General features: G+C 44.0%; 1 protein-coding gene across 1 annotated transcript; it reads right to left on the bottom strand.

Annotated features, from left to right (window-relative positions):
• Positions 1 to 1,008: 1,008 nt before the first annotated feature.
• On the bottom strand, positions 1,009 to 22,926 carry LOC135916828 (calcium-independent protein kinase C-like). The gene is made up of 9 exons (XM_065450261.1): positions 22,126 to 22,926; positions 16,528 to 16,579; positions 10,114 to 10,279; positions 9,384 to 9,415; positions 8,044 to 8,126; positions 6,890 to 7,019; positions 5,688 to 5,812; positions 3,977 to 4,019; positions 1,009 to 3,120 (listed from the first exon to the last, which is right to left on the bottom strand). The coding sequence occupies exons 1-7, from the start codon at positions 22,591 to 22,593 to the stop codon at positions 5,694 to 5,696; spliced, it is 1,050 nt and encodes a 349-aa protein (XP_065306333.1). The 5' UTR covers positions 22,594 to 22,926; the 3' UTR covers positions 1,009 to 3,120; positions 3,977 to 4,019; positions 5,688 to 5,693.
• Between the last annotated feature and the right edge of the window lie 306 nt (positions 22,927 to 23,232).

The raw sequence follows: 23,232 nt of genomic DNA, 5'->3' as shown, positions 1-23,232 counted from the left end.
ATTCGTCTGTCTAGATTGCTGTATAAAAGGCGCAATGTGCTTGTGATTGTCTGCACTATTGTGTCGTCGTTTCTTTGTCCCAAGAGCAAGTTTGAAACCCCACAGAAGCCACCGACTACGCCTTCTTACAAGGTACCCATTTCCCATCCGCGCCCCATCTGTGCTTCTTCTGCGACAGATGGCGCTGCACTAGTCGGCTTGTGCAGCCTCACCATATCATCAACGATATATCGCATTATATTTACGCACATGTATTTCGTGCCTAAATTATGAAATGTTTCTGCTTCAAAACCTTCCAGAGTCGTCGGACATGCCGGGAGCATGTCGGACTGTTTGGACCAGTTGGAAATATGTTGTACGCATTAATCGGTAAAGTCCTTTGATAAATAATATGGTTCCTGAGCAGTAGAAGAGAGGTGGTCTGATTCTGTGAGCTTGAACGTATGACTAGTCATATTGTTATCTTGGTCTATACGAGTACTTTCCAAGCGATTTTAAGTCGCACCAGCAGTTGTTACAAGTGCCGCTTTCTTTTATTCTTTTTTTTATTTGCGTCCATCGGGACAATGGGGTGCTTGCCCCAACGGGCGAGCGCTTCCCTCTCGCTGTTTCCAGGCCGTGCGTTGTTCTTGTAGAAAATAAAGAAAAACCCATTCGTTGATACGTTCTAGCCTTTTATAAACACTGGTCATACGACGCATGTATTACCTATGTGCGTGCATACAGAGTATGCAACTGACAATGAACAATCGGTGCAATTTTAACTGTTCGTAGCACGGTGCGCCCTTCCTGCATGGTAGAGCTTGTTACCGTGAAGACGACATGAAAAGAAAATTGGGTGTCACAAGTGTCCTAGACTTCGTACACCAATTTATTTAATGTAACAGTAGGTGGGGCCCCGAAGACGCTGTATCCGTTGCACAGCTGTGGCGTGGATCCACAACAGGTGCCAATGTGGTTGACAAAGATTTTTTTGCCTATGACCTTAATGTGATGAATAAAAACAGCAGTGGTAACAGACATATTTATTGAAGGCAAGCAAATTCTTACATTTATCAATCCACATAGCAGTTTGTTTGTGGCCAGCATGAACGTGAACCTTTCAGTGGCCAAATATGCATTCAGACAAATGACGAAGAAAAAAAAGCAAGTCACATATGAGAGGAACAATGGAACAAATCAAGGCAACATATTTGACTACAGAACAGCATGGGCTCTCTTCTATATTCATATATTACATTTCTGTAACGCAGAAATAAAACGGTATACCCATTTTGACAACAAATACCTTCATCATTTTAAGTTGTTCCACTGTCTTCGTGTTTTAAAAGTTTTTCACTTTCTAAATGGCATCATCAAAGTCCCGCAATGATGGGGTGCTGCATGAGTACTCTTCTATATAGCCTGTGACATGTTATATGACATACAGCACATCGGCGACACCTTGCCATTACTGCAGGAGTAATCAACACATGTGCGGATCTTTAGATCTCTGTTGCAGAGCAATACACAGTGCTGAAGATTTTGTAAAGGATGCTACTATAGTAGCAGTTTGTACAGTTGTTTGTTAGCTGTTCATTTAGATGCATGACAGTATGCTTGTCTCTATTACAGCTGCCAAATGATCTTATCTTGCAAAGGGTGAGAACCTTCTGAGTATGGGGCTGCTATTGCCAAAAACCACATTCGCACCTTCCAAAAATACGGACATGGTATAAACGGTTATTCTCTGCAATACAAGGTATATATGGCATGCCAAACATGAAACTCCTTACTACGAAGGCTGAAGACTAAAGAAAGCATTTGGTTGAATTCTTCTGGTGTTCTCTGCACGCCACTTAGCAAAAGCATTCACTTGAGTTATGAGAAAATAGCATGTTCCTTCAATTCTGAATAACTAACCTACGTCATCACAATATCGACTTTATGCACAAACTGATCAGCTTACACATGAACAGATTTGTAGGTTGTGCAAACGTGTGTGCAGCCTCTCTACTGAACATGATAAGCACAACACAGCACAGTCGTCGAAACTTTGCCATAGCTACCAAAGTTCATTTTCGGCTATGAGGTTAAACTAGTCTTGATATGATTGAAGTAGAAAGGCACATACATTGCTCTCAACACACAAAAAAATGAGGCACGTTCAATGCTTTCAGGGCATTTATGAGCAGCACAATCAAGTCGACGCCCAGCATGGGATTCACACAATGCACACACTTTCTGAATATGCCAGCTGTGTCCGAGTCACAAAGGGTGGAACAATATATAACACAAGCTGCACTGTTTCAGTCTATTTACTGCCAGAAGGAAAGCTTGTGGCAAAGCACATGAGGTTAGTGAGAAACTAAGCAAACTGTTCTTGTTTAGACAAGTTAGTAAGATCAAATTTCCTTCTTAATTTCATGCGTTTGATGTTGTAGATAACTGCAAACTGGAAAATAATGGGTGAAAGGCACAGTGTACACGTTCAATACATTCACTTCACCGAGTTCCATAAGTCTGAAAATAAAGTAATACCAGCCACTAGTGCAAAACTGAAATTATCTGTCTTTCTACTGGCCGACATGCTCAAAGTTTAGTCAGATAGGCTATGCCATCCCTGTGAAGTAATTTTACATCAGGAGAAAACAACTGACTACCTGATGAGCTTTTCAGCATCTGATATTTGATTTCCAGCATACACAGCAGGATTTCTCTAGTTTCTCGCAGTCATAATTGGTGACAGATGGAAAGCAGATAATAAAAAAGTTGCACATTACTACTCATAATAACTTCAGGCTTTTTTTACCCAAAGGCACAGTTCAGGCATGGAATACTTTGTAGCAGGGGGACAGGGCTCTGGATAAATTTTGAACACTTTTATCAAGGTGCTGAAATCTCAGCATGAATTCTTGCATTTCATCTCTCGTGAAATGTGGCCTCCTCCACTGAAAATCAAATCTGTGACCTCATACTCACCAACAGAATCCCCTCAGCACTGAGCATCCTCTTCGGCAACTTCCAGCTGCACTGGTTGAATATTTTCATATGGGAAGCCGTAATAATTGATAATGTTTATTGTGGAGCCCTCTTCGCTTCCTTAGTGCATGCCTCTTGCTTTTTCACTCTGCTCAATACCTGCAAGACAATATAACAACACAGCTGTAGCCCAGGTCATTAAAGAATCGCTCTAGAACAGTAAGGTGTCTACTGTCGCATACTCTGCTGTTCAAGCAAATATGGCTATTGCTTGATTCATGTATGTCTGTGTTGTGTTGTATTAAAATAAAAAGAGAAATTTCCAGTAACCTTTCGGAGCATGCCTTTGGTTTAGGCCCTAATAGTCTTAACATTTTTTACCTTCAGCAGATTTTTCTATTGAATATAAAAAAATTCTAATATATTGAAGTAAGCGTCAAGCGTTTAGAGCTCTGTAAATGTCAAAAACTAGATGTTATCATCCTGTCAATGGCTTCTACTAGGACGTGTGACGGGGACAATATTGACGCACAGCTGCACTCATAAAACAGGTCCCACATGTGACAATGAGGTGGCACTGAAAAAATGAACAAATGTAAATGACAGCATGTTTCCTCACTGATAAACCCCTTTTGCTTGTGCCGCCCACGAAGTCACACTTGCATCTTATTCCTAGCTATGTCCCAACAATGGTGCAGGTGCAGTAATATAACGTCCTATGCATGTACAGCCTATCGAAGAAAATGTCAAAGCCAATTGGTTATTGCTGCAATGGCTCACTTGCCACTACTTTTCTTGTGTTAGGCTGCACAAGCATGTAATGTGCCAATGTCTGTGTGATTACAACCAAATTACAATAAATAAAAATGATAGTCGCCAGGAAATGCTTTGTTCCTCTGATACTCATGCGATCTTTCAAGTAGGCACTACATAAAATGTTGCATGCAGTAACATTTGTAAGAGCATCAAAGACAGAAAAAAGTCCAAGTAGAGAAAGAAATTAATATGTGCATACCTTGTTGCTTGTATTGATCAAGTGCTGTTCCAGCCTACAAGATCTGGGCAGGCAAGGGTTGAAGCAAAGCGTAAAGAAAAAAACAACAGATGACACAAACATTTCTTGAATAACAACAAAAACTGCAATATTTGCAGATAAAAAGCTGCAAGACAGAAATTTGAGCTAGTTGGAAAGTATGCATACTTTAGATCATCATGGAAGATGACAGCAACACGAAGAGAGGGTCATCGCTTGTCCTGCATTTTTCTCTTTCTGTTACCGTTGTCTTGCATGCTGATTTAATGCGTGAAAAAAGCCCTGCTTCTTCGAGCATTAGAAATGCTTATTGAGGAAAGTAAGTGAGGTAAAATTATTTTAGAACATTATAATATTTAAAAGAGCCCGAAATGATGAATGTGCAGAAAAACAAAACCACAGGTAATTAGCAAAATAATCAGTCCATGCAATTAAGCAAACATAATGCTATAGTTTTTGGCATCTGTTAAGGGCACTGTAAAAATTAGGATGGAAATTTCCCTCACATCTTCACAAGGGTGCTATATGAGTCATGGTCCTTGTGAGTGAGATTGAATAGCTAGTCTAGGACCACAGGACTGATTTAGGATGAAGTTTGTACAAATGAAAGACTGGTATAAATGCTTTGTCAAGATTTTTCAACCATGCAGCAGATATCTGTGAAAGCTATCAGCGATTTTTACTGTGTGCAATAGAGAACTCTCGAGCTGAAAAATGGTTGCCAGCTTGCACAATAAAAAGAAATAAACTCCAGAAAGTGCCTATGATGTCTACAATGACCCTTCTACATTCTTTTGCAAACAAGGATATCCGTTGGTTGAGTGATTCTTTAGAAATGACCAGTGTTGCCAGCGTTGTCCCTAAGAATGTAAGGCAATACTTATGATGTAAAGTAAGAATGGATGTGAGTATGCTTGGCCTGCCATCCTTCCAAGAGGTTATGTGGTATATTAGCATAACCTGATTGCATGTCTACTCTGTTGGACTTATATGTGTAGTACCAAAATAATAAAAATTTATAATTTCTTAGCTTTCATATATATGTAACACCTTTTTTCTTTATGCTGCGGAATTGAGAAAATCTCCATGAGAAAATAGGTTTTGAAATCTGTTTTTATGGCTGACCAGTCTGATATGATAAGAAAAAAAATTGTTCCCTCAGATATCATGGCTGGATATGCCCAGCAGAATGTATAAATTAATGAAAAGCCTATTTTCTCATGTTTGCTGAGGCAAAACGTGGTTTGTTTGAGTGAACCCACACAAGGTTAACACTGTCTGGTAATTTCCTACGTGCACACTGCACACTTTAAACATCTCACAGCATCTTAAATGTCACAGACTTCAAAGGCATCTTTTATCGTTTACAATGACAAAATGGTCTCGATAACAGTGTCCGCATAGGTGGACATGTATGCTATGGTCATCAAAAACTAGTTTCATCATAACGCATTTAACCTCAAAAACCTACTACACTACCATTACTCTCCTTTAAACGTTTCACAGTTGTACTGGCCATTTTTCGTTCCAGGGCGACACACTTTCTGCAGCATTTCTGTCCTGCCTCATGTCTCTTATTCAAGGGATAATGGCCACCTGGATCAGGCACGAGTGCAACAGGTGGCGTTGAACTCTCCAACTACTAACTCAATGGCAGAGGAGAACAAAAATAAAAGGGTGTTAGCTCTTTCACCTTCTTTTAATCTCGTTTGCTGCGTGTGCTGTCAGAGGATCCTGTGTGACTAAAGACTGCTGCATCGATGCCACAGCTGTTGGCGACGTTCTTCTGGCATCGTTTGTGCACATTCATACGGCACGCTGCATATACAAGAAAAGAACTCATCTGCAGCTTGTCATATAGTGATTTCACCATGATGCATTAGAATGACCAGGTAAGGATATAATGAATGAGGAGGAAGCCAAAACTAGCAGGCCTATCTGAATTTCCACTGGGCAGATCCCCCTACAGACAAGATCCAAAATAAGCTCAATTGATCCATTTCAGCTATACCCATGTTTACAAACTGGGCAACATGGCAGTGCTTTATGAAAATGAACTTTCAATACACTATAGTCGGATACAACTTTAGAAAAAAGGGGGCGTTTACTCCTCCGAGGCGGGTGCACCAATGGGCGCGCATTCTGGACCGACGTCATGCGCCGGACGGCCGGTGACTTCGCCGCTTCGGTCATATGGGCGGGGCCTCCCCTTTTTTCTAAAGTTGTATCCGACTATAAAAGTATCTAAACTTGAGGGTCTCAATATCAAATAATTGTTTTTCTTGTTCCCGTTCTGACACTTTGCACACAATTAGCACCTTTTGCACAATGCGCTTGAAGAAATTTTTTCAGCAGAACGTACTGAAAACTGCCACAGCCATGTCTGCATGAAACCATCAGCGCATTTGCAAGGATCTGTATAGGGGTGCACTGCTTGTATGCACCAGTGAGACTCCCTCCCCCTGTAGCATGTTTGTACCCTGACCACGGGGCTGGTGTCCCAATTTAGCTCAGTTGTGAGGCATTTTCTCAAGCAGGTTATGTCACAAAAGGTTCTCACATTGCATTGTGTGGTATGTATGACATGGTGTGCATTGTACAGAGCAGTGTCACCATCTATCCGTTAAGGTACAACAATGAAGATAGTGGAAACTGCAACGCCAAGAAAGGGAATGCATTTTCCAATGATGAGAATATGGCTGGGTCACTGGACCTGATACTGTTATCCTAGGTGTAATAGTATCATTTTCACTCACTAAACAAGTTGCGTTAGCTCAGCACTCTTGCTTTGTGGCAAGACACAGCCATATCTATGGTATATTTTCTGCAATAATAAAATACACAAATCACAAACAAAGAGACTAATTGCATGCAGCTGCATATAACACACGCTACCTTTGCAGTGAACTCCTTGCTCAGTCAGGCCAGCTAGCAACGTCCCACAGTGGTCGCAGAAGGTTGGCTGTCTGAAGCTTCGCACAGAAAACTGGTGCGGGTTGTTTATGAGATGGCTTCCAGTAGCCAACTGCAACATGTAGACACCATTTTAGTCTTGTCCAATGGGCACTGCAATCTTATAAATGGCTGGCTCATACATTCTTTCCTCTGTTGTGCTTACTTTGCCTGTTATATCATACAGGTTGCAGCTCATGCTTCTGAAGTAATTACTGTTTGCATGTTAATAATGCATATTCCCCTTTAAGCTATGCGCCATGTACATCATGTGTTGTAGTTCAAATGAGTCAGCTTGTTTGTATGCAGTTGTTTGAAAGCACCAATCTACACAGTTTCAGGCATGCGATGCAAATGATCATGGCACTTTTTAACGCCATAGTAAGTTTGTTATATTCATTTGTAAGGAATAAGAATTGGTTGAACATAGCACCATGAAGAAGGTAGCCCTATGAATAACTTTTCACAACAGCCCGCGATGGTGCAATTAAGTCGCAGAATATTGCAATAAAAATATACTGTAAGAAATTTGCAGCACGTTTTACCTGCCACCTGCTATTGGCAAGAAAATCATCTGGCTGCAGGAGCTGCGCTAAGATATTTCTATTCTGGGGCAAAACATGACCCTCTATTTTCTTTGGGGATGCATCAAGACACTTCCTTGCATGGTGGCAGGAGGGGGAGAGGGGCAAGAGAAAATATTGGGGGGGCGCCCTCATCGTTTTTTAGAGACGCCTCTGTGTAGCTTACAAAGATAGTTCTAGTAGACATATTCAATACAACGTAAGGCTTCCTTAGCCATTGCTTCTTTGTCTCAAGTGTTTTTTAATCTGTAAACTTCATTGACTGCAAGGACCTTTGAGCTTGTGTGTTTATTATCTGAACTAATATAAAGTGAACATGGTTAATATCACCACTTTGTAATTCGATTGTTTAGAGGGTGTCACGCCCTCATTCATTCATTTGCACCATTAGGAGGTAGCTGGCAGATGACTCAACATGACGAACCACCGAGTCAAGTTTGCTAACACTTAAATCAGTGAAAGAAGAAGCAAAGCTTTTCAATGCCGCAGTACAGCCTTCGTATACACGCTCACCTCGTCATCGATGACTTGCCTCGTATTTGCACATCTGGTGATCACTAGCATGTGACATCTCTTGTGAACTACACACGTGCAGGCTGTATAAGAACCAAAACGAAATGATGGTTTACATTCCTCTTTTTCAGCGCACATTTTATCACCTCCTCCTAAAAATTAAGAGAACATTGGGCCCTTTGGAATGGCCTCTGCCAACTTGCACATTTCTCATTTTCTTTTGCTACCTTTATTCTGTGTTTTCTATATCCACAAGGGATATAGCAGAAAGCAGTGAGTGCCATGATAGCTATTAACCACAGCAACAGCACAACTATGGCCCCTCTCACTATGAAATCTGAAAAAAAAGGAAATATGGGACAAGAATGTCTAGAAAGGTGATGCTTTGTTTTGTATGTGCTTGCCCGTCTTCATATGAATGTATCCGCTATCCTTTTGTGAAAGCCACTTTTATTTTTAAGGGCGTTTGAAAATTGACCTATGTTTAATCCACTGAAATCTGCAAATGCATAAGCTGATGTGTGTACTACTCAAATACATAAATTTTACTTAAGCACAGATTTCGTTTGTTGGTAGCTAAAGATAGTTGCACCTATTACTCTGAAGCAAGTAAATGGCAGGGACTATGCAATCATGTAGCTGCAGTACTTGATTGTGTGAGCAAGAAATAATAAAATGATAGGAGCACCGAAAGACAACCAAGCCGAACAAGAATTGTGTTCCTGTGTGTTACATTTGCACTGCAGCTAAATGAATACAATATGGCAGTTCCGACTTTCCATATTTTACTCTAAGTGAAGGTCCTTGATCTCAAAACCAAAGTAAAACAATGTCAAGTCTAACAGTGCCCTCAAGAAGTTACTGTAAGAGCCTTTCAAAGATCACTATAAAGTTTGCTTCCCCAGAGGTGCACGTGTCGTGACGCAGAATGTGGTCACATGGGAGCAGAACATTATGACATTGTGGCACCAACTCTGGCTCTCTCAGTCATTTGCTATGATGCTACACATTGCAAGCCTGATGCAGCAGCCATACCAGCATAGCAGACGACCAAGTGAGCCAGAGCGAGTGCCAAAACGTCAAAATGTTCTGCTCCCAGGTGACCACTTTCTTCTTCATGACACGTACACCTCCAGGGAAGCAAAAATTAGTTGTTTGTAAAAAAAATAATTAAAATAAAATATTTAGGAAGCTCTAAGGCTTTCATATTTTTCTATGAGTTTTAGAATGAGGGTAACCTTTAGGTTAAAAAATGATAAGTTAACATTGTCATATTAGACCTCCTTTAAAGGCATGAGAAAAGACAGGTAATGGTTTTCAAGTACCATGAGGCTAGTTACCTTTGCACTGGTAGCCTTGCTTTCCAATGCCCCTGGAAAATCGAACAGAAAAAAATGGCACAATGTATATTACAGTTATTATTGCAACATCAGCATCTTAGTGTCAAAAACTCTTCAGTAAGGTATTATGAGATGCGTAAAGCTTTGCTGGAGGTAACAAGAAGAAAATAATGTGCCAGGCTGACACAAAACCAGTAAGTAATGATGCCTTGATGCAGTAGGAAGTCTTAGAACACCATCTCTCATATGAGCCAATTTCCTTTTTTTTAGGAAATGCAGGTCTCAAGTACATTTGCCGTACCAAGACTATTTTTCTTTCTTTTTTTTTGAAGCGCAAGAAAAACAATAGGGCAAGCTCGCTGCAATGAGAGACACAACCTATAAATATAGGTGCCACAGGCAACTGAAGTCATGCGTGTGTACAGTGACCACTTTTATGGTCATGTCCAGGCATATTTCAAATCAGGTCAGTTTGTTCACAAGGATCATGGTAAAAACAGACACATATTCATACACAATCAAAGTAAAATGATGGAAGCTGACAAGGCAAATCATTTTAATTCTAAGCAAACTACAGCTGTAACACCAAAATATGTTAAGCACAGGTATGCTTAAATTGCGTAACGGGTATACCCTTAAGGAAATATTTCAAAGAAAGTGTGCAGAAGAATGTTCAGGGCCCACAACAACCTGGAGCCTTCGAATTTCAGTTACACAGCAAGCCTCTCACCATATGAAACCATGGCAACGGGAGCAGAAGCTGGGCTGCCGCAGAAGTGTGGCCACAAACTTGTGGCCATTGATCTCATGCACCTTTCCACGCGCAGGGATCTGGCGTTGGATAAGGGCGTGTCGCTCTTTGGACTCGTGTTGGCACTCCTCCACAACATTCTCATCTGCACGTAAGGCAAGACATGATGGACATGACAGATGTGCTGCGCATAGCACCTAGGCAAATATCCGCTAATGGAGTTACCAATGCTTAAGCATGGTACAATGTATGGAAAATCAGACACAATGATAATAATAATGCTGATGATGATGCAACAGGCTTATTTCGACAAAGTAGGAAGCTGAGCAACAATGAAGCCCGAGCATTGCTGTTCATGGTCTTGTACAGTAATCGGCCGATAGGCCATTGACCAAGCAAAAATGAAAAGAAAAGAGAGTCACAATAACAGCACAGACAATATATTTTTCCTTTGATACGGGGTTTGTGTAAATGCATTGTGAGGGGTGTTACCACGTGAGAAACAAAGCGTTATAATGTGCAAGCAAAGAGTGAGAATACTTTGTGGGACTAACTAATAGACACAGAAACGAAGTACTGAAGGCATGGGACAAACTTTGTGAATATACACGTCACAATTAAGCATTGGTCATTTCCATTTCACTTAAAAGGAGCCTTATAGTATTACTTCTAAGATAAAGTCTAAAAGTGCACATGGCTATAGGTCATGGTGCGCCTCTCATCGCTTTGCAAATAACTGCATGCGCCAAGACTGCATACCAGAGAGAGCAATTTTGTGCCACAGTTTGTTCGCCATTGTGTGATATTTGCCCTAAATTTCCATGGTGTTGAACTATTTAGAGTGTAACTTCATCCTCTAACAATGCACTGAAATATCATTTATTTTAAATCGTAATTTTATCCCAAGATAGTGATTCATATGGGCATTTCGTTACTCTACAGTGGAATACCTTTATGACAAAGTCCTTGGGGCATCCAACATAATTAGTTAAAACAGGCCAATTTGTTGCAAAGGTCATGCACCACACAGCTCACAAAAGAACTGGGACATAATTGTTTCTTTGTTATATAGCTCATTTCACTGTAGAGGTGCTCGAATGTAAAGCTTGCCAATGCCTTGAAAAAAAAAAGAAAGAAATACTTCCTGACAAGAAAGTACTCGGCCTGAAGAGCCAGAGAAAGGGAAAAAACACAGAAAATGATACCCAGGTTCTTTTTACATATTAAGTTCAATTCGCTGACCGTCAAAAAGCACTCTGATGTTTTCTACCATGACGATTTGCTTGAGAAACACACTTTCACTGCATTGCATTCTGGCAGACATTGAGCACAGATGGTTAAAAAAGTTCGCTCATGAGTTGCTGTTTAGTGGTCGCACAGCAACACATTTTGCTCTTTTTGCTTTTTTGTCACAGCTTCCCTTGGCGTAGACCCTCCTCACGGAGTCCGTGCGAAGATGAAACAAGATGTAGTGGCAGTGAGGCTGAGATGCATCACTAAGTTGAGAATAAAGAGACAACGTGTGGTTCTGTATTCATGCGGGGAAGTGAAGAGCATCTTGCTTCTTGCAATGAGCTAATATGTGGTCCGAAATAGCCAGTAACATTGACTCAAAATGGCACTATTACAAAATTAGATAATATGGCGGTATTTGACAATGTCCGGAATGGCACCCTGGAAACAGTAATATGTACATAGCAGTGCACTCATGTGGCTTAAAACACCATATGCTCTCAGCGCCCTTGGCCTGACAAAGCCTAGAGGCACCGCGTGTGCGTGTGCTTATAATAGAGACGCTTGTTTAGAATCTGTTCTTTCTGAAGTGCAGGTAGGTGGTGTGGCCCAAAAACTTCTGCATATGGCTAGGGTGTCGCAGCAAACGTTAGCCAAGTTGTTAAAAAAGATAAAAAGAATATGGTGACAGATACGATCTTAATACCTATGGTGTTCGGTCGCGAGAGAGAGAGAGAACTTTAATGATACGAAATGCCGAGAGGCCGGCCTGAGGTATATTCCTCTAGCCAGCTACTCGGCATTGGGGGAAGGGGAAGAGGGAAAGAAAGAGGGAACAAAGAGGTTCATGATGTGTGACGATGACGATAGACGGAAGATGTAGAACATATGGCAAGTAATTTGGCATGCTCAAAGTCTGCAATCCAAGCCCGTAATTTTTAAAACGTTCAGTAATGCCTGGATGGCCTTGAAACTCAATTGAGCATCTGGCCAAGGGCCTAAAATAACGTCCTCCGACAACGGTGCGCTGTCAAGACGCGCAAGGTCCTTGACCAACTTATCACACTCTTCCACGTACTTACGTACTTAGGGCAGTCACAAAGCACATGACCTATAGTCTCAGTCACATTGCACACCTCACAGTGTGGAGACTCGGTGCGTCGCATGAGGTGCACGTATCTGTGCGTAAACGCTACCCCCAGCCTTAGTCTGTGCAGAAGACAGGCACAGCTTCGTTGAATTTTCGGTGGTAGCCTAAAATTCATGGTAGGGTCCAATCTCTGGAGTCGTCTGTGGCGATTATCCGGATTGTCCTAGTGCTTCGTTATCAATTTTCGGATGACACTGGAGAGGAGACAGTTGGCGTCCGCTCTTGAAAAAGGAATTGAAAGCAATGACTCTCGTTCTTCGAGTGCTTTCTTCGCTTCGGCGTCGGCCAGTTCGTTGCCCTGTATACCACAGTGACTGGGAATTTACTGAAATGTGATGTGGTGGCCGTTTTCTTGCGCTAAAGTGTAGAGCTCGGCAGTTTGAAGAGCCAACACTGTAAGCGCTTTCTTTCAACACCACTCTAAGTAGTTGAAGAGCATATTTTGCGTCACTGAAGACTGTCCATATTTGAGAAGGCTGTCGCGCAATATATTGAACGGCCTCTCTTATTGCCACTAGTTCCGTAGATGTTGTAGTTGTCTTGTTATACAGACCAAACCGTCGAATGACTTGATGCGCAGGCACGACGAAAGCCGCACCAGACGCATACGACGAGGCTGATCCGTCTGTATACACGCTCACCGAGGAGTCATATTCTTTCGACATATATTCAAGTGTTAAATGTCTGAGGCCGACGGTAGGTATTCGTGATTTTTTAGAAATTCCGGGAATAGATAGATGTACCGGTATTTTCGACATTACCCATGGGGGCATATGTGGAAGGTCAGCGGGGGCAAAGTATGCTGGTATGGCAGATTCTTGGCATTTAACGGCTCTTGAATAATTGGAGTCCGGCTGTATATTGAGTAGTGTCGATAAGGGATGGCGTCCATGACGGCACAGCAGTTGCAGGAATACTCGAAGAGGTTCATCCTAGATAGACAGGTAAGGGGGTGACGCGAGCCTCCTCAATTGTTCCGTGGGTTGATGTGCAACGTGGAACACCACGACATGTTTTCAGCATCTGTGCCTGGGCACTTTCCAGCGTACGCAAACATGACGAGCTCATACTTGATAAAACTGGCAGGCTATACCGAATGCACCCGACGTAGAGAGCCTGGTACAGCCGGAGTAGCGAATGCTCAGATGGACCCCACTTCATACCGGCCAGAAAGCGAAAAACTTGAGCAAGCCCAGTAAATTTTTTCTTTAACATTGGCACATGTTTCGACCATGAAACACCGCGGTCAATGACAACGCGGTCGCGAGATCTCTGAAAACCAAGTACCCTATGTGTTTCGGTCGCATTTTAAATTAAATTATGGGGTTTTACGTGCAAAAACTACTTTCTGATTATGAGGCATGCTGTAGTGGAGGACTCCAGAAACTTCGAGCACCTGGGGTTCTTTAGCGTGCACCTAAATCTAAATATGGCCGTCATGGCTGGGATTCGGTCCCGCTACCTCGTACTCAGCAGCCCAACACCATAGCCACTGAGCATCCACGGCGGGTTTGGTCACATCTTGCACATTGTTTTTACAGAGAAGCTGTATACCTCTAGCCCTCAATGCATTGTCGGGTATGTGGGCAAAAATAACATCTTTCCTGGGCCGATCCGGGAGATAGTGCAATCATAGGCTAAATGGAAGCAAGAAGTGTGTATATCCTTTTGAATCACACATACAGTGCATACTACACAGGTTGTTTTGATAAAGGAAAGCATAAAGCACGTTTTGTGTCAACATGACAGATGATAAGGCAGTCGTTAACAGTGGGACACTCATAATGACTGATAACAACATCCACTTCTAACAGGGAGCATAACGTCAATACCTATATAAAATATAAACTAAAGTGCAGGTTTTTGTCAGCACAGTTCGTAACATAGCAAGTGACATCCATACATATAAATAAAGAGGGCCCGCCTAGCAAGCCATTGCATTTGTCTTGTGACAGTGCTATGGGAAGGCCACATATATTGAGGACTCTTGAACAGCCGCTTGCTAAGAGGAGTGGTGAACAGAACAGCGGCGACAACGTGAATAACGGAGTCATGCTCATACCACCAATGAACATCGTGTCCAGGATGCTAAGTGCAAGTGCCAAGCATGGCAGTATGATGATGAATGTTGTGAAGCTGAAAATGTGGCCGAGCGAAGAAGGTACATTGCAATCAATTGTTTCAAGGGTCACATTCTAAATTTAAGAAAAGATTTCCCAACATAAAATTTGGATTTAGTTGCCCCGTGTATGATCACCTGTGGTTCCAGTTTAAGTGCGTTTAAGTGCAGGCCGCGTTTCTACCAGAAAGCGCGCCTACGTACAGAGCGTTTCCCGGTAAACATTACGGTTACATAAGCTGCAGTTGCCGGGAAGCGTGAGCAGTCGGGGATCTTTGAATGCCATCACGTTCTACTCCTAAAGGCGAAGCTTAAGCGTCTTCCAAATTTTTTAGACCGCAGTTGTTAGGCACCCCTTTCTGTGGTCAGTGGCGGCTTAACCGAGCTAATGAGAGTTTTCGAGTAGGGGCCCCAAACGTTTTGGTGCCCCAAAGAAATAACGTCGAAGCCACTGCGCATGCGCGAGACGCAAACTGCGTTTGGGTTTTGCGTTGAGAACGCTATTTCACCGATTTAGCGGAAGCCCAAATAGCAGTCCCAAAAGCTTTGCGTCAACAAACATGGCGGCACCCATCGAAGCGACCGCTCTGACCTAGCACCAAACTGGGTTTGATTCGCGGTAACGCGTGAAGTTCGCAAGCTAGGAAAAGTGACTTCGGTTATCGCTTTCTCTCAACTAGCGTGTGTTATGAAGATCGACTCATTAGACGCCGCTGATATTGAATTCGATTGTGGATCTTATGGCTCGTAGGCCTAGCTGGGCTAAGCTTGGCGGGTGAAGGCTAGTAGAGTTGGTTTGCTCAAAACTAAGCGCAACTAATTGTTTGCTGCTTACAGAATAACCTCTAAATTGTAATTAAATGCGAATACACGAAAGTCAAAATTATTATTCGTATCATAAAATGGCATATTTTATTTAATTATTTCTAATAGCTTTTCTTCGACGCCATAGTGGCGCTGTCAGCGCAAGACGCTATCCGCATACGTAAAACTCTATTATAAAGCTCTTCACTCATACATGCCCCAACGCTAACACCCGCAAAGCTCTTTGGGGCCCCAAACTATTGGGGCCCCTATTCTAAAACTCTCTAATGAACACAGCGAAGGATAATGAACGTTAATAAACTCCCCAGTAACGCACGGTATGCATGTTATCAGCATGACATAGCATTGCATGCTGACAGGAAAATAGCGGGCGCGGCATTTTCAAGAAAGGAAACGCAAGCGAGGCAGATGAAGATTATTGTTGTGAGGCAGATATACACCCCAAAGGGTGTAAACAATTAGGGTGTAGCTGCCTGATAATTTGCTATTGCAATCGATGCTTCGCCTTTCGGACGCAACTGTGACTTTTTTTTAATCGCTTGGCTATAACTGGGCCACACATTATAGTCATATATAGTATACATGAACGCTATATAATGTAGCCTTTCCGTTGGCACTTCAGTAGCGAGTGAAACAATGTCGAAGTACGAAGAATGAAATGGACAACTGCCCTAGAGTACCGAAGTAAATTCTGTCGCCAGCGGACAAATATAAACTGCAACTCGCGTGATTTATTTTTACTAAAAGATTGTTAGACCAAGCACTCCTAAATCGAAGTTCGGCTGCATCTGCATTCTTAGATACTCTGGTGGAAAAAAAAAACTGCATATTATGCAGACGGCAATATATTTTGCTACGTTTTCAATAAAAACGTTAGTTCTGAGTCTCCATACGTGTAATAAGTTGCGCTGTTTTCCCCCGCATGTTATCTGTACAAACTTGCCTAAATAACAGCTCTCATAAAAGTAATTAGATTCTCTGTGCAGCTCGCCAATGGCAGTAAATAAACACTACAGGAAAGAAAAATGCAACATTACAACTAAGTTGCTTGGTTTACGAGACTTACCCGGTACGAGGTTGATGACAACATGTAGTTTTCCTCCAGGCTTGAGGTCAATCTGTCAATCATAGTACGTTTTTCATCATAAGTATACAAATGAATACTGTAATCAAATATAGACTTATAGTGCATGCAAGATCGACAACATCAACCATACCATACATGCAAAAGAACTGATTGAAAGTGTGCTACTGCAATGCCCACGGAAGATGTAAGGGGTGGATGGTCTGCAACGCATACCTTCCCCCTCTGCCATACCGAAAAATGAAGGCTTGAATACATATAGTTTGTATAGTGCTTAGCCAGCGCAAAGGATCCCCAAAATTATTATGCTGGGAAATTCGCACACTTTAAAAATATTTTTTCTTCAGCACTCCTTCTGAAGTACTTTGCATCGCTTGCCATACACTCTTAGAAGTGTACACCCTTTGGGGTGTATATTTGCCACACAACAATAATCGTCACCTGTCTTGCTTGCGTTTCCTTCCTAGAAAAGGCTGCGCTCGCTACTTTCCTTTCGAGAATGCTCTGTCATACTGACGTCAGGCACGTACCCAGGGGGGGGAGGGACCCGCCCCCCCCCCCAAATCAAGTGGCATACCCCCCCCCCCCCCCCCTCCCCACCCACGCCACCACTCCTCACACATTCCTAAAGCACCACCAGATCAATGTTGAGACTTGACAGCTGTTCATCGGTCAGCATTATGCTGCCTTTTTCACTCCTTTTAGACTTCGGTAGTTATCGGCACCTCTTGTAATGTGAAGGACAGGTTTCTCATAGATTCCGCACCCGCGCGATTAACTCGAGATGCGTTCAGTCGTCACCATCTATTCAACCGTCACGCGCATAGCTGTTGCTTTTGTTAGCTCAACCTTCTTTGTTTGGGCGGATCCTGGGACCAGGAGAGGGATGCGGCTGTTACTCAGCTGGTCTGTACTCTCATGGAACGAGTTGCGGCCGGAGAAAACGCCAATTGCGTTTAACTTTTCCCTTTGCTTCATTATTTTCTTGAGTTACGGCTCGCCGCGACGCTGGCAGATGCCCGGAACCATATACACGTGATATGGGTTAGATAAGGTGGGAAATAAAATAATGTGAAAGAGCGTCAATCATGAAACCCTGCAATAACCCTTAAAACCATAAGCAAGATGACTGTTGCCCGTTACCTCGTCTGTCCTTCCCTAACTGTATAGCACTTTTCGCGCAAAATTGGCAAGTGGAAACAAAAATCGCAAGGAGTTGAGAAATTAAGCGATATACTAAGGGAGAGAGCCAAGGCAACAACCAAACTGCAAGCAAAAGCGAATAATAAAAAAGTTAACCGTTGTTTATGAGAATATTTATGGATCAACATCTTTTTATTTAAAAAGGAAGTAGAGAAAACGCCACCGGAAGTGGAGAACAATTACTTGTTTTGAATGGCGCTTCTACAGTTATCGGTCGAACCACCTCACGTAGCCACTTCTCTGCTGCGCTTATGTGGGTGTTTTTCTAACCTTTCGCGGTGAGCGCAGTACGTCAAGAATCGCAGAGTCCTGCGCTCTACGCGGTTGTATGGGACTGGCGGCTGCACAGCGTTACGCAATTCGCGGAACTGTCAAAACTGATCAACAAGGCGAAAATAACTGATATTCGAAACTATAACATGAGAAACACTGAAGAAGCCGTAAAAAATTAACGCACCTTGAAATCAGTAAAATGAAAACCTGGCATAGGACAAACCATGACGTATGCACTAAAACATAAAAAGCGGAATATCATAAGCAATCTCGAAGATATAGAAAAAGCAGCGGAAAAATTCTAAGCTGACCTGTATACAGTACCAAGAGGAGTCACGATACCTCACTTAGAAACAGTAATGAACAGGATACAGAAGCTCCTATTTGACAGAAACCACATTTGAAACCCACAGAAACCCAGAAACCCACATTTGACAGCTTCTCCAAAGTATAAACACCTGGCATTTCCCTGGCATAGCGAATCTTGTTACACAAAGGTGCTTGAGGTCTGCCTCACCAACTTACGCTGCCGCATTCCCTCCCTAAATTTCTATTTGTACAGGTCAGGTTTGGTTCCCTCTCCCCTTTGTTCTTTTTGTGAGGAGGAGGAGACGATACAGCACTTTCTTCTATCTTGCCGCCGCTTTGCTGCGTTAAGAAAAAGATTGTTGGAGATACCTTTTCGAAGAATTGGCCTGGACTTGAAAGAACTTGCAATTCTTTCGTTCGGGGTGTTCGCTTTGGGATTCAGCCACAGGGATGCATGCTTCGCTGTCCAAACATTCCTCACAGAATCTAAACGAATGCCCTGCTAAATCCTATTTTTTTATTACTTTTAAATTAATTATTCCTCATTCAACAACACCTTCCTTATTTTATTTTAGCCGGTAATTCAACCCTATTCAATGCTATTCGCATAGATATTAGGAAATTTATGCTCTATATTATTTTGGAATCATCCACCCATTTCTTGGTGGCCAATCCCCCATCGTTGGTAGGAGCCACACGTGCCACAGGCTACAACAACAACAACAACAACAACGACAAAGGAACAAGAGATCAGGATCGCCAGTCGGCCACTAGAGACTGTGAAGGAGCACGTTTACCTAGGTCAATTAATCACAGGCAACCCTGATCATGAGAAGGAAATTCACAGAAGAATAAAAATAGGTTGGATCGCATACGGCAGACATTGCCAGCTCCTGATTGGAAGCTTACCATTATTATTGAAAAGTAAGGTGTGCAATCAGTGCATTTTGCCAGTGCTGACATATGGGGCAGAGACTTGAGAGCAAGTTAAGGAGCGCGCAAAGAGCGATCGAACGAAGATTGCTAGGCATAACGTTAAGAGAGAGAAAGAGCGGTTTGGATCAGAGAGCGAACGGGTATAGACGATAATCTAGTTGACATCAAGAGGAAAAAACGTAGCTGGGCAGGTCATGCAATGCGCCGGTTAGATAACCGTTGGATCATTAGGGTTACAGAATGGTTACCAAGAGAAGGAAAAGGCAATCGAGGACGACAAAAGACTAGACGGAGCGGTGAAATTAGGAAATCCGCGGGCGCTAGTTGGAATCGGTTGGCGTGTTAAGAATTGGTAGCGACCGTCGCGCGTTTCCAGCTGCAACCATGGTTGGGGGCCCGGCGACGCACCAAGAGGGGCCGGCGAACGGACGAGGGGGCGCCCCGCTGGGCTGGTGTCCCGGCCGGTGCCTCGACCCGCACAACCCGATCCGTGCCCCGTGTTTTCGGCGGACCGCCTGCTGGGCGCGAATGGCCGGCGCTTCCGAGAAGGACGAAGGCGTTGGTGCGGCCAACGGACAACTTGGATTTTGTATTTTACTTTTCTCTTCCTTTTCTAGTCACTGCGATGTCTTTTGTAAAATAAACGTTCAGTATTGAAGCGAACCCCGACGAGTGAGAATCGTTCCTTCGAGGCTCCTGCGTGCGCGGCCGCTGTATACGCCGCCGCCCGAAAGAGTCTCACGCAGCAGTTTTTTGTAGTCGCACTCGCGAAGTGACCTCCACAGAGCGTTGGTCGTAGCCTTTAATCATTCTACATGGCACAGGACAGGGGTAATTGGAGATCGCATTGCAGGGAGAGGCCTTCGTCCTGCAGTGGACACAAAACAGGCTGCTGCTGCTGCTGATGATGATGGTGATGATGATGTTGGAGGTGGTGCCCCCCCCCCCTCCCCCAGAAAAAAAATCCTGGGTACGTGCCTGGACAACGTGCATGCCGTTCGTGCCTTGGAAGTACCGGGCTCGCAGCGTCGACGAAAGAAAATGCGTACAAGACAGATGACGATCATTCACTCTAAAAAACAGTTCCACCCTTTGGAGTGTATATTTCTCACACAACAATAATCGTCATCCGTCTTGCCCGCATTTTCTTTCTTTAATGCTGCGAGCCTGGTACTTCTAAGTCACGAACGGCATGTGTTATCAGCATGACAGAGCATTCTCGCCAGGAAAGTAACGAGCGCAGCGTTTTCTAGGAAGGAAATGCAGGCAGCTAGACAGACAACGATTACACTCTTAGAAATATTTACACCCTTAGGGGCGTATCTTGTCCCACAACAATAATTGTCATCTGTCTTGCCCGCGTTTCCTTTCTTTAACGCGGCGAGCCCGGTACTTCCCAGTCATGAACGGCATGCGCGTTATCAGTGGGACGCAGCTTCTCGAAAGGAAAGTAGCGAACGCCGAGCTTTCAAGAAAGGAAACTCGGGCAAGACAGATGACAATTATTGTTGTGGGACAAGATAAGCCCCAATGGGTGTAAATATTTCTAAGAGTGTATTGTGTGGCAGATTTATACTTCAAAGGGTGTAAATTTAGAGTGTACACTAAATTTACACGGTTGCACCCTTTGGAGTGTATATTTGTCCCACAACAATAATCGTCATCTGCCTTGCTTGCGTTTCCTTTCCTGAAAACTCGGCGCTCGCTACTTTCCTGTCGAGAATGCTGCGTCACACTGATAACGCGCATACCGTTCGTGACTTGGAAGTACCGGGCTCACAGCGTTAAAGAAAGGAAACGCGGGCAACACGGATGACGATTACTGTTGTGGGACAAGATACGCCCCAAAGGGTGTAAATTTTTATGAGTGTACACTCTTAATGCGGTTGCACCCTTTGGGGTGTATATTTGTCCCACAACAATAATCATCACCTGCCTTGCTTGCGTTTCCGTTCTTGAAAACTCGGCGCTCGATACTTTCCTGTCGAGAATGCTGCGTCACACTGATAACGCGCAAGCAGCTCGTGACTTGGAAGTACCGGGCTCGCAGCGCTAAAGAAAGGAAATGCGGGCAAACAGATGACCATGCATGTCCTTTGTGGGACGAGATAAGCCCCGAAGAGTGTAAATGTTTTGCAGAGTCTGATGGATCTATGGCGTGCGACGAAAAGTACTTCCCAAGGGGTAGGGTATGGTACGAAAAACTTTATTCCGGTCCTTCAGGTCGCGCTAGATGCCTTGCCTGAAGCGGGCCGCTCCCACGTCGGGACCGAAAGGCGTAGCCTTTCGGCCGCATCGCGGGCCCGATGGACTGCCCGTGTATGTGCTGAAGAAAAACTATTTCGAAATGTACACGCGCATATATAAATATATGTGTACATACAATCGCGCGCGCGCGCACACGCACACACACACACACACACACACACACACACACACACACACACACACACACACACACACACACACACACAACCTTAATGTCGTAAGTTGTAAGGATTGATATTTGTCAAAAGTCTAAGTATCTTTTTTGGGGTTTTCGAGTTCGTGCACTAAAAATGTGCAAAAAGGAACATTTAAATCGTGTTTCCAACTTGACGACTTTTTGACTGAGGCAAAACAAAATAATTTTTTCTTGTATTTAGCTGGAGAAAGTGACACAGCCCACATATTCCTCGTCGATCACTTTCAGAAATACTTCAACTTTTGCTTGACGCACCTGGCTCAATTGAGCTCGGTGAATGGATGCGCAATTGAATAAAATAGGCACAGACGCCATTCCCGAAATTGATCCATCTATAGGGCTATGACACGGCCCCAAACATCGCAAATATAGAAGCACGTGTGAAGGGCGCTCACCCAAACGTCGTTCTCGTATCCGCCCGATCGCTTATTGTGTATAGATTCGACCAGCTCGTCGACGGTAACGCTGCCCTTGGCAACCGGCAAGTCGTCAGAGTTGTGCGTCGCCACGTGAAAGACGGTGAAACCAACATTCCTCGCGCCGTGCACATCGGCCGTGAAACACTCGTTCCACACTAAATTCGTCGTCTTGCGCTTGGTGTTCGAACGGCTGATGAACATGTCATCGACGCTGAGGGTGACGTAGAACGTGTCTGCCTGTTCGTCCCTTGAGAAGATCACGTCCTCCGCTTGCAGGTCAATTGCGTCGAACACCGTCGCTTCGCATATCTTCACTTTGACCCTCCCCGTAAACCGCGCCACATCTGCAGCGCTTTCCTTCAGTGCCGATTTGGTCCCGGCGGCCCCATACGATGGGCTGTCGTCGGCCGCTCTAAGAGCGCCGTAGTTCATGACTTGAGTCATGTCAGTGTGAGCAGAAGTAGCGTCGCACTACACCAAGTCTCCGTTGATGCTGCGCTGTCGTCGCTTCAGCTGCACCTAGTACAGCTACCGCGAAACACCAATCGCTATGCAACCGCGCACCGTACACCCTAGCAACAGAGCGCGACGGCACAACTAGCGCCGGCTGTCCGAAGGCCTGTTGCACCGAATCGTGCATGCGATGCCACGCGTCTACCACGCAATCCAGGATTTCGACGTCAGACACGGGCGCCAGTGCGAACGTGTTTGTTTCCCTTGCCAGTGGTCCAAACGGTCGACGACTTCCGTCCTGTTACGAACCGGCCTTGACCGCTCTCCCTCTCGAAGGCTCACTTCGGAAATTACGACACATGGCCTCTGAGACGCGAGACGTTCATTTGAGGGATCGCCCGAGGTTCGTGCGCAGGCGCCAATAAGAGCGGGCGTGTGAGAGAGAGAATCAGATGGAAAATCTTGGGGCATTTGCCCCGCGAGTGGATGACTCTGTCTAGGCAGTATGGAGGAGCGCGCGTTGTATGCGTTTGGAGTGGGGTCGAGTTTGTTTGCGCTCGGACGCTGGCTGCCGCCGCGGTGAAATTGGTGAAGCAGCGGGCGCTGACGGCTCATTTGGCGACCGCTGTG

Source organism: Dermacentor albipictus, chromosome 7 (assembly GCF_038994185.2).
Source record: "Dermacentor albipictus isolate Rhodes 1998 colony chromosome 7, USDA_Dalb.pri_finalv2, whole genome shotgun sequence".
Classification (NCBI taxonomy): Eukaryota; Metazoa; Arthropoda; class Arachnida; order Ixodida; family Ixodidae; genus Dermacentor; species Dermacentor albipictus.
This window is presented reverse-complemented; position numbering and strand designations above follow the sequence as displayed.

Excerpts from the sequence above, each read along its gene's own strand:
- LOC135916828 (XM_065450261.1), bottom strand. The coding sequence starts at position 22,593 with ATGACTCAAGTCATGAACTACGGCGCTCTTAGAGCGGCCGACGACAGC. Across the intron at positions 16,580-22,125 it reads GATACGAGAACGACGTTTGG|ATTGACCTCAAGCCTGGAGG; the intron begins GTGAGCGCCCTT and ends TATGATTGACAG. Across the intron at positions 8,127-9,383 it reads GCAAGGCTACCAGTGCAAAG|CCTGCACGTGTGTAGTTCAC; the intron begins GTAACTAGCCTC and ends GTTCTTATACAG.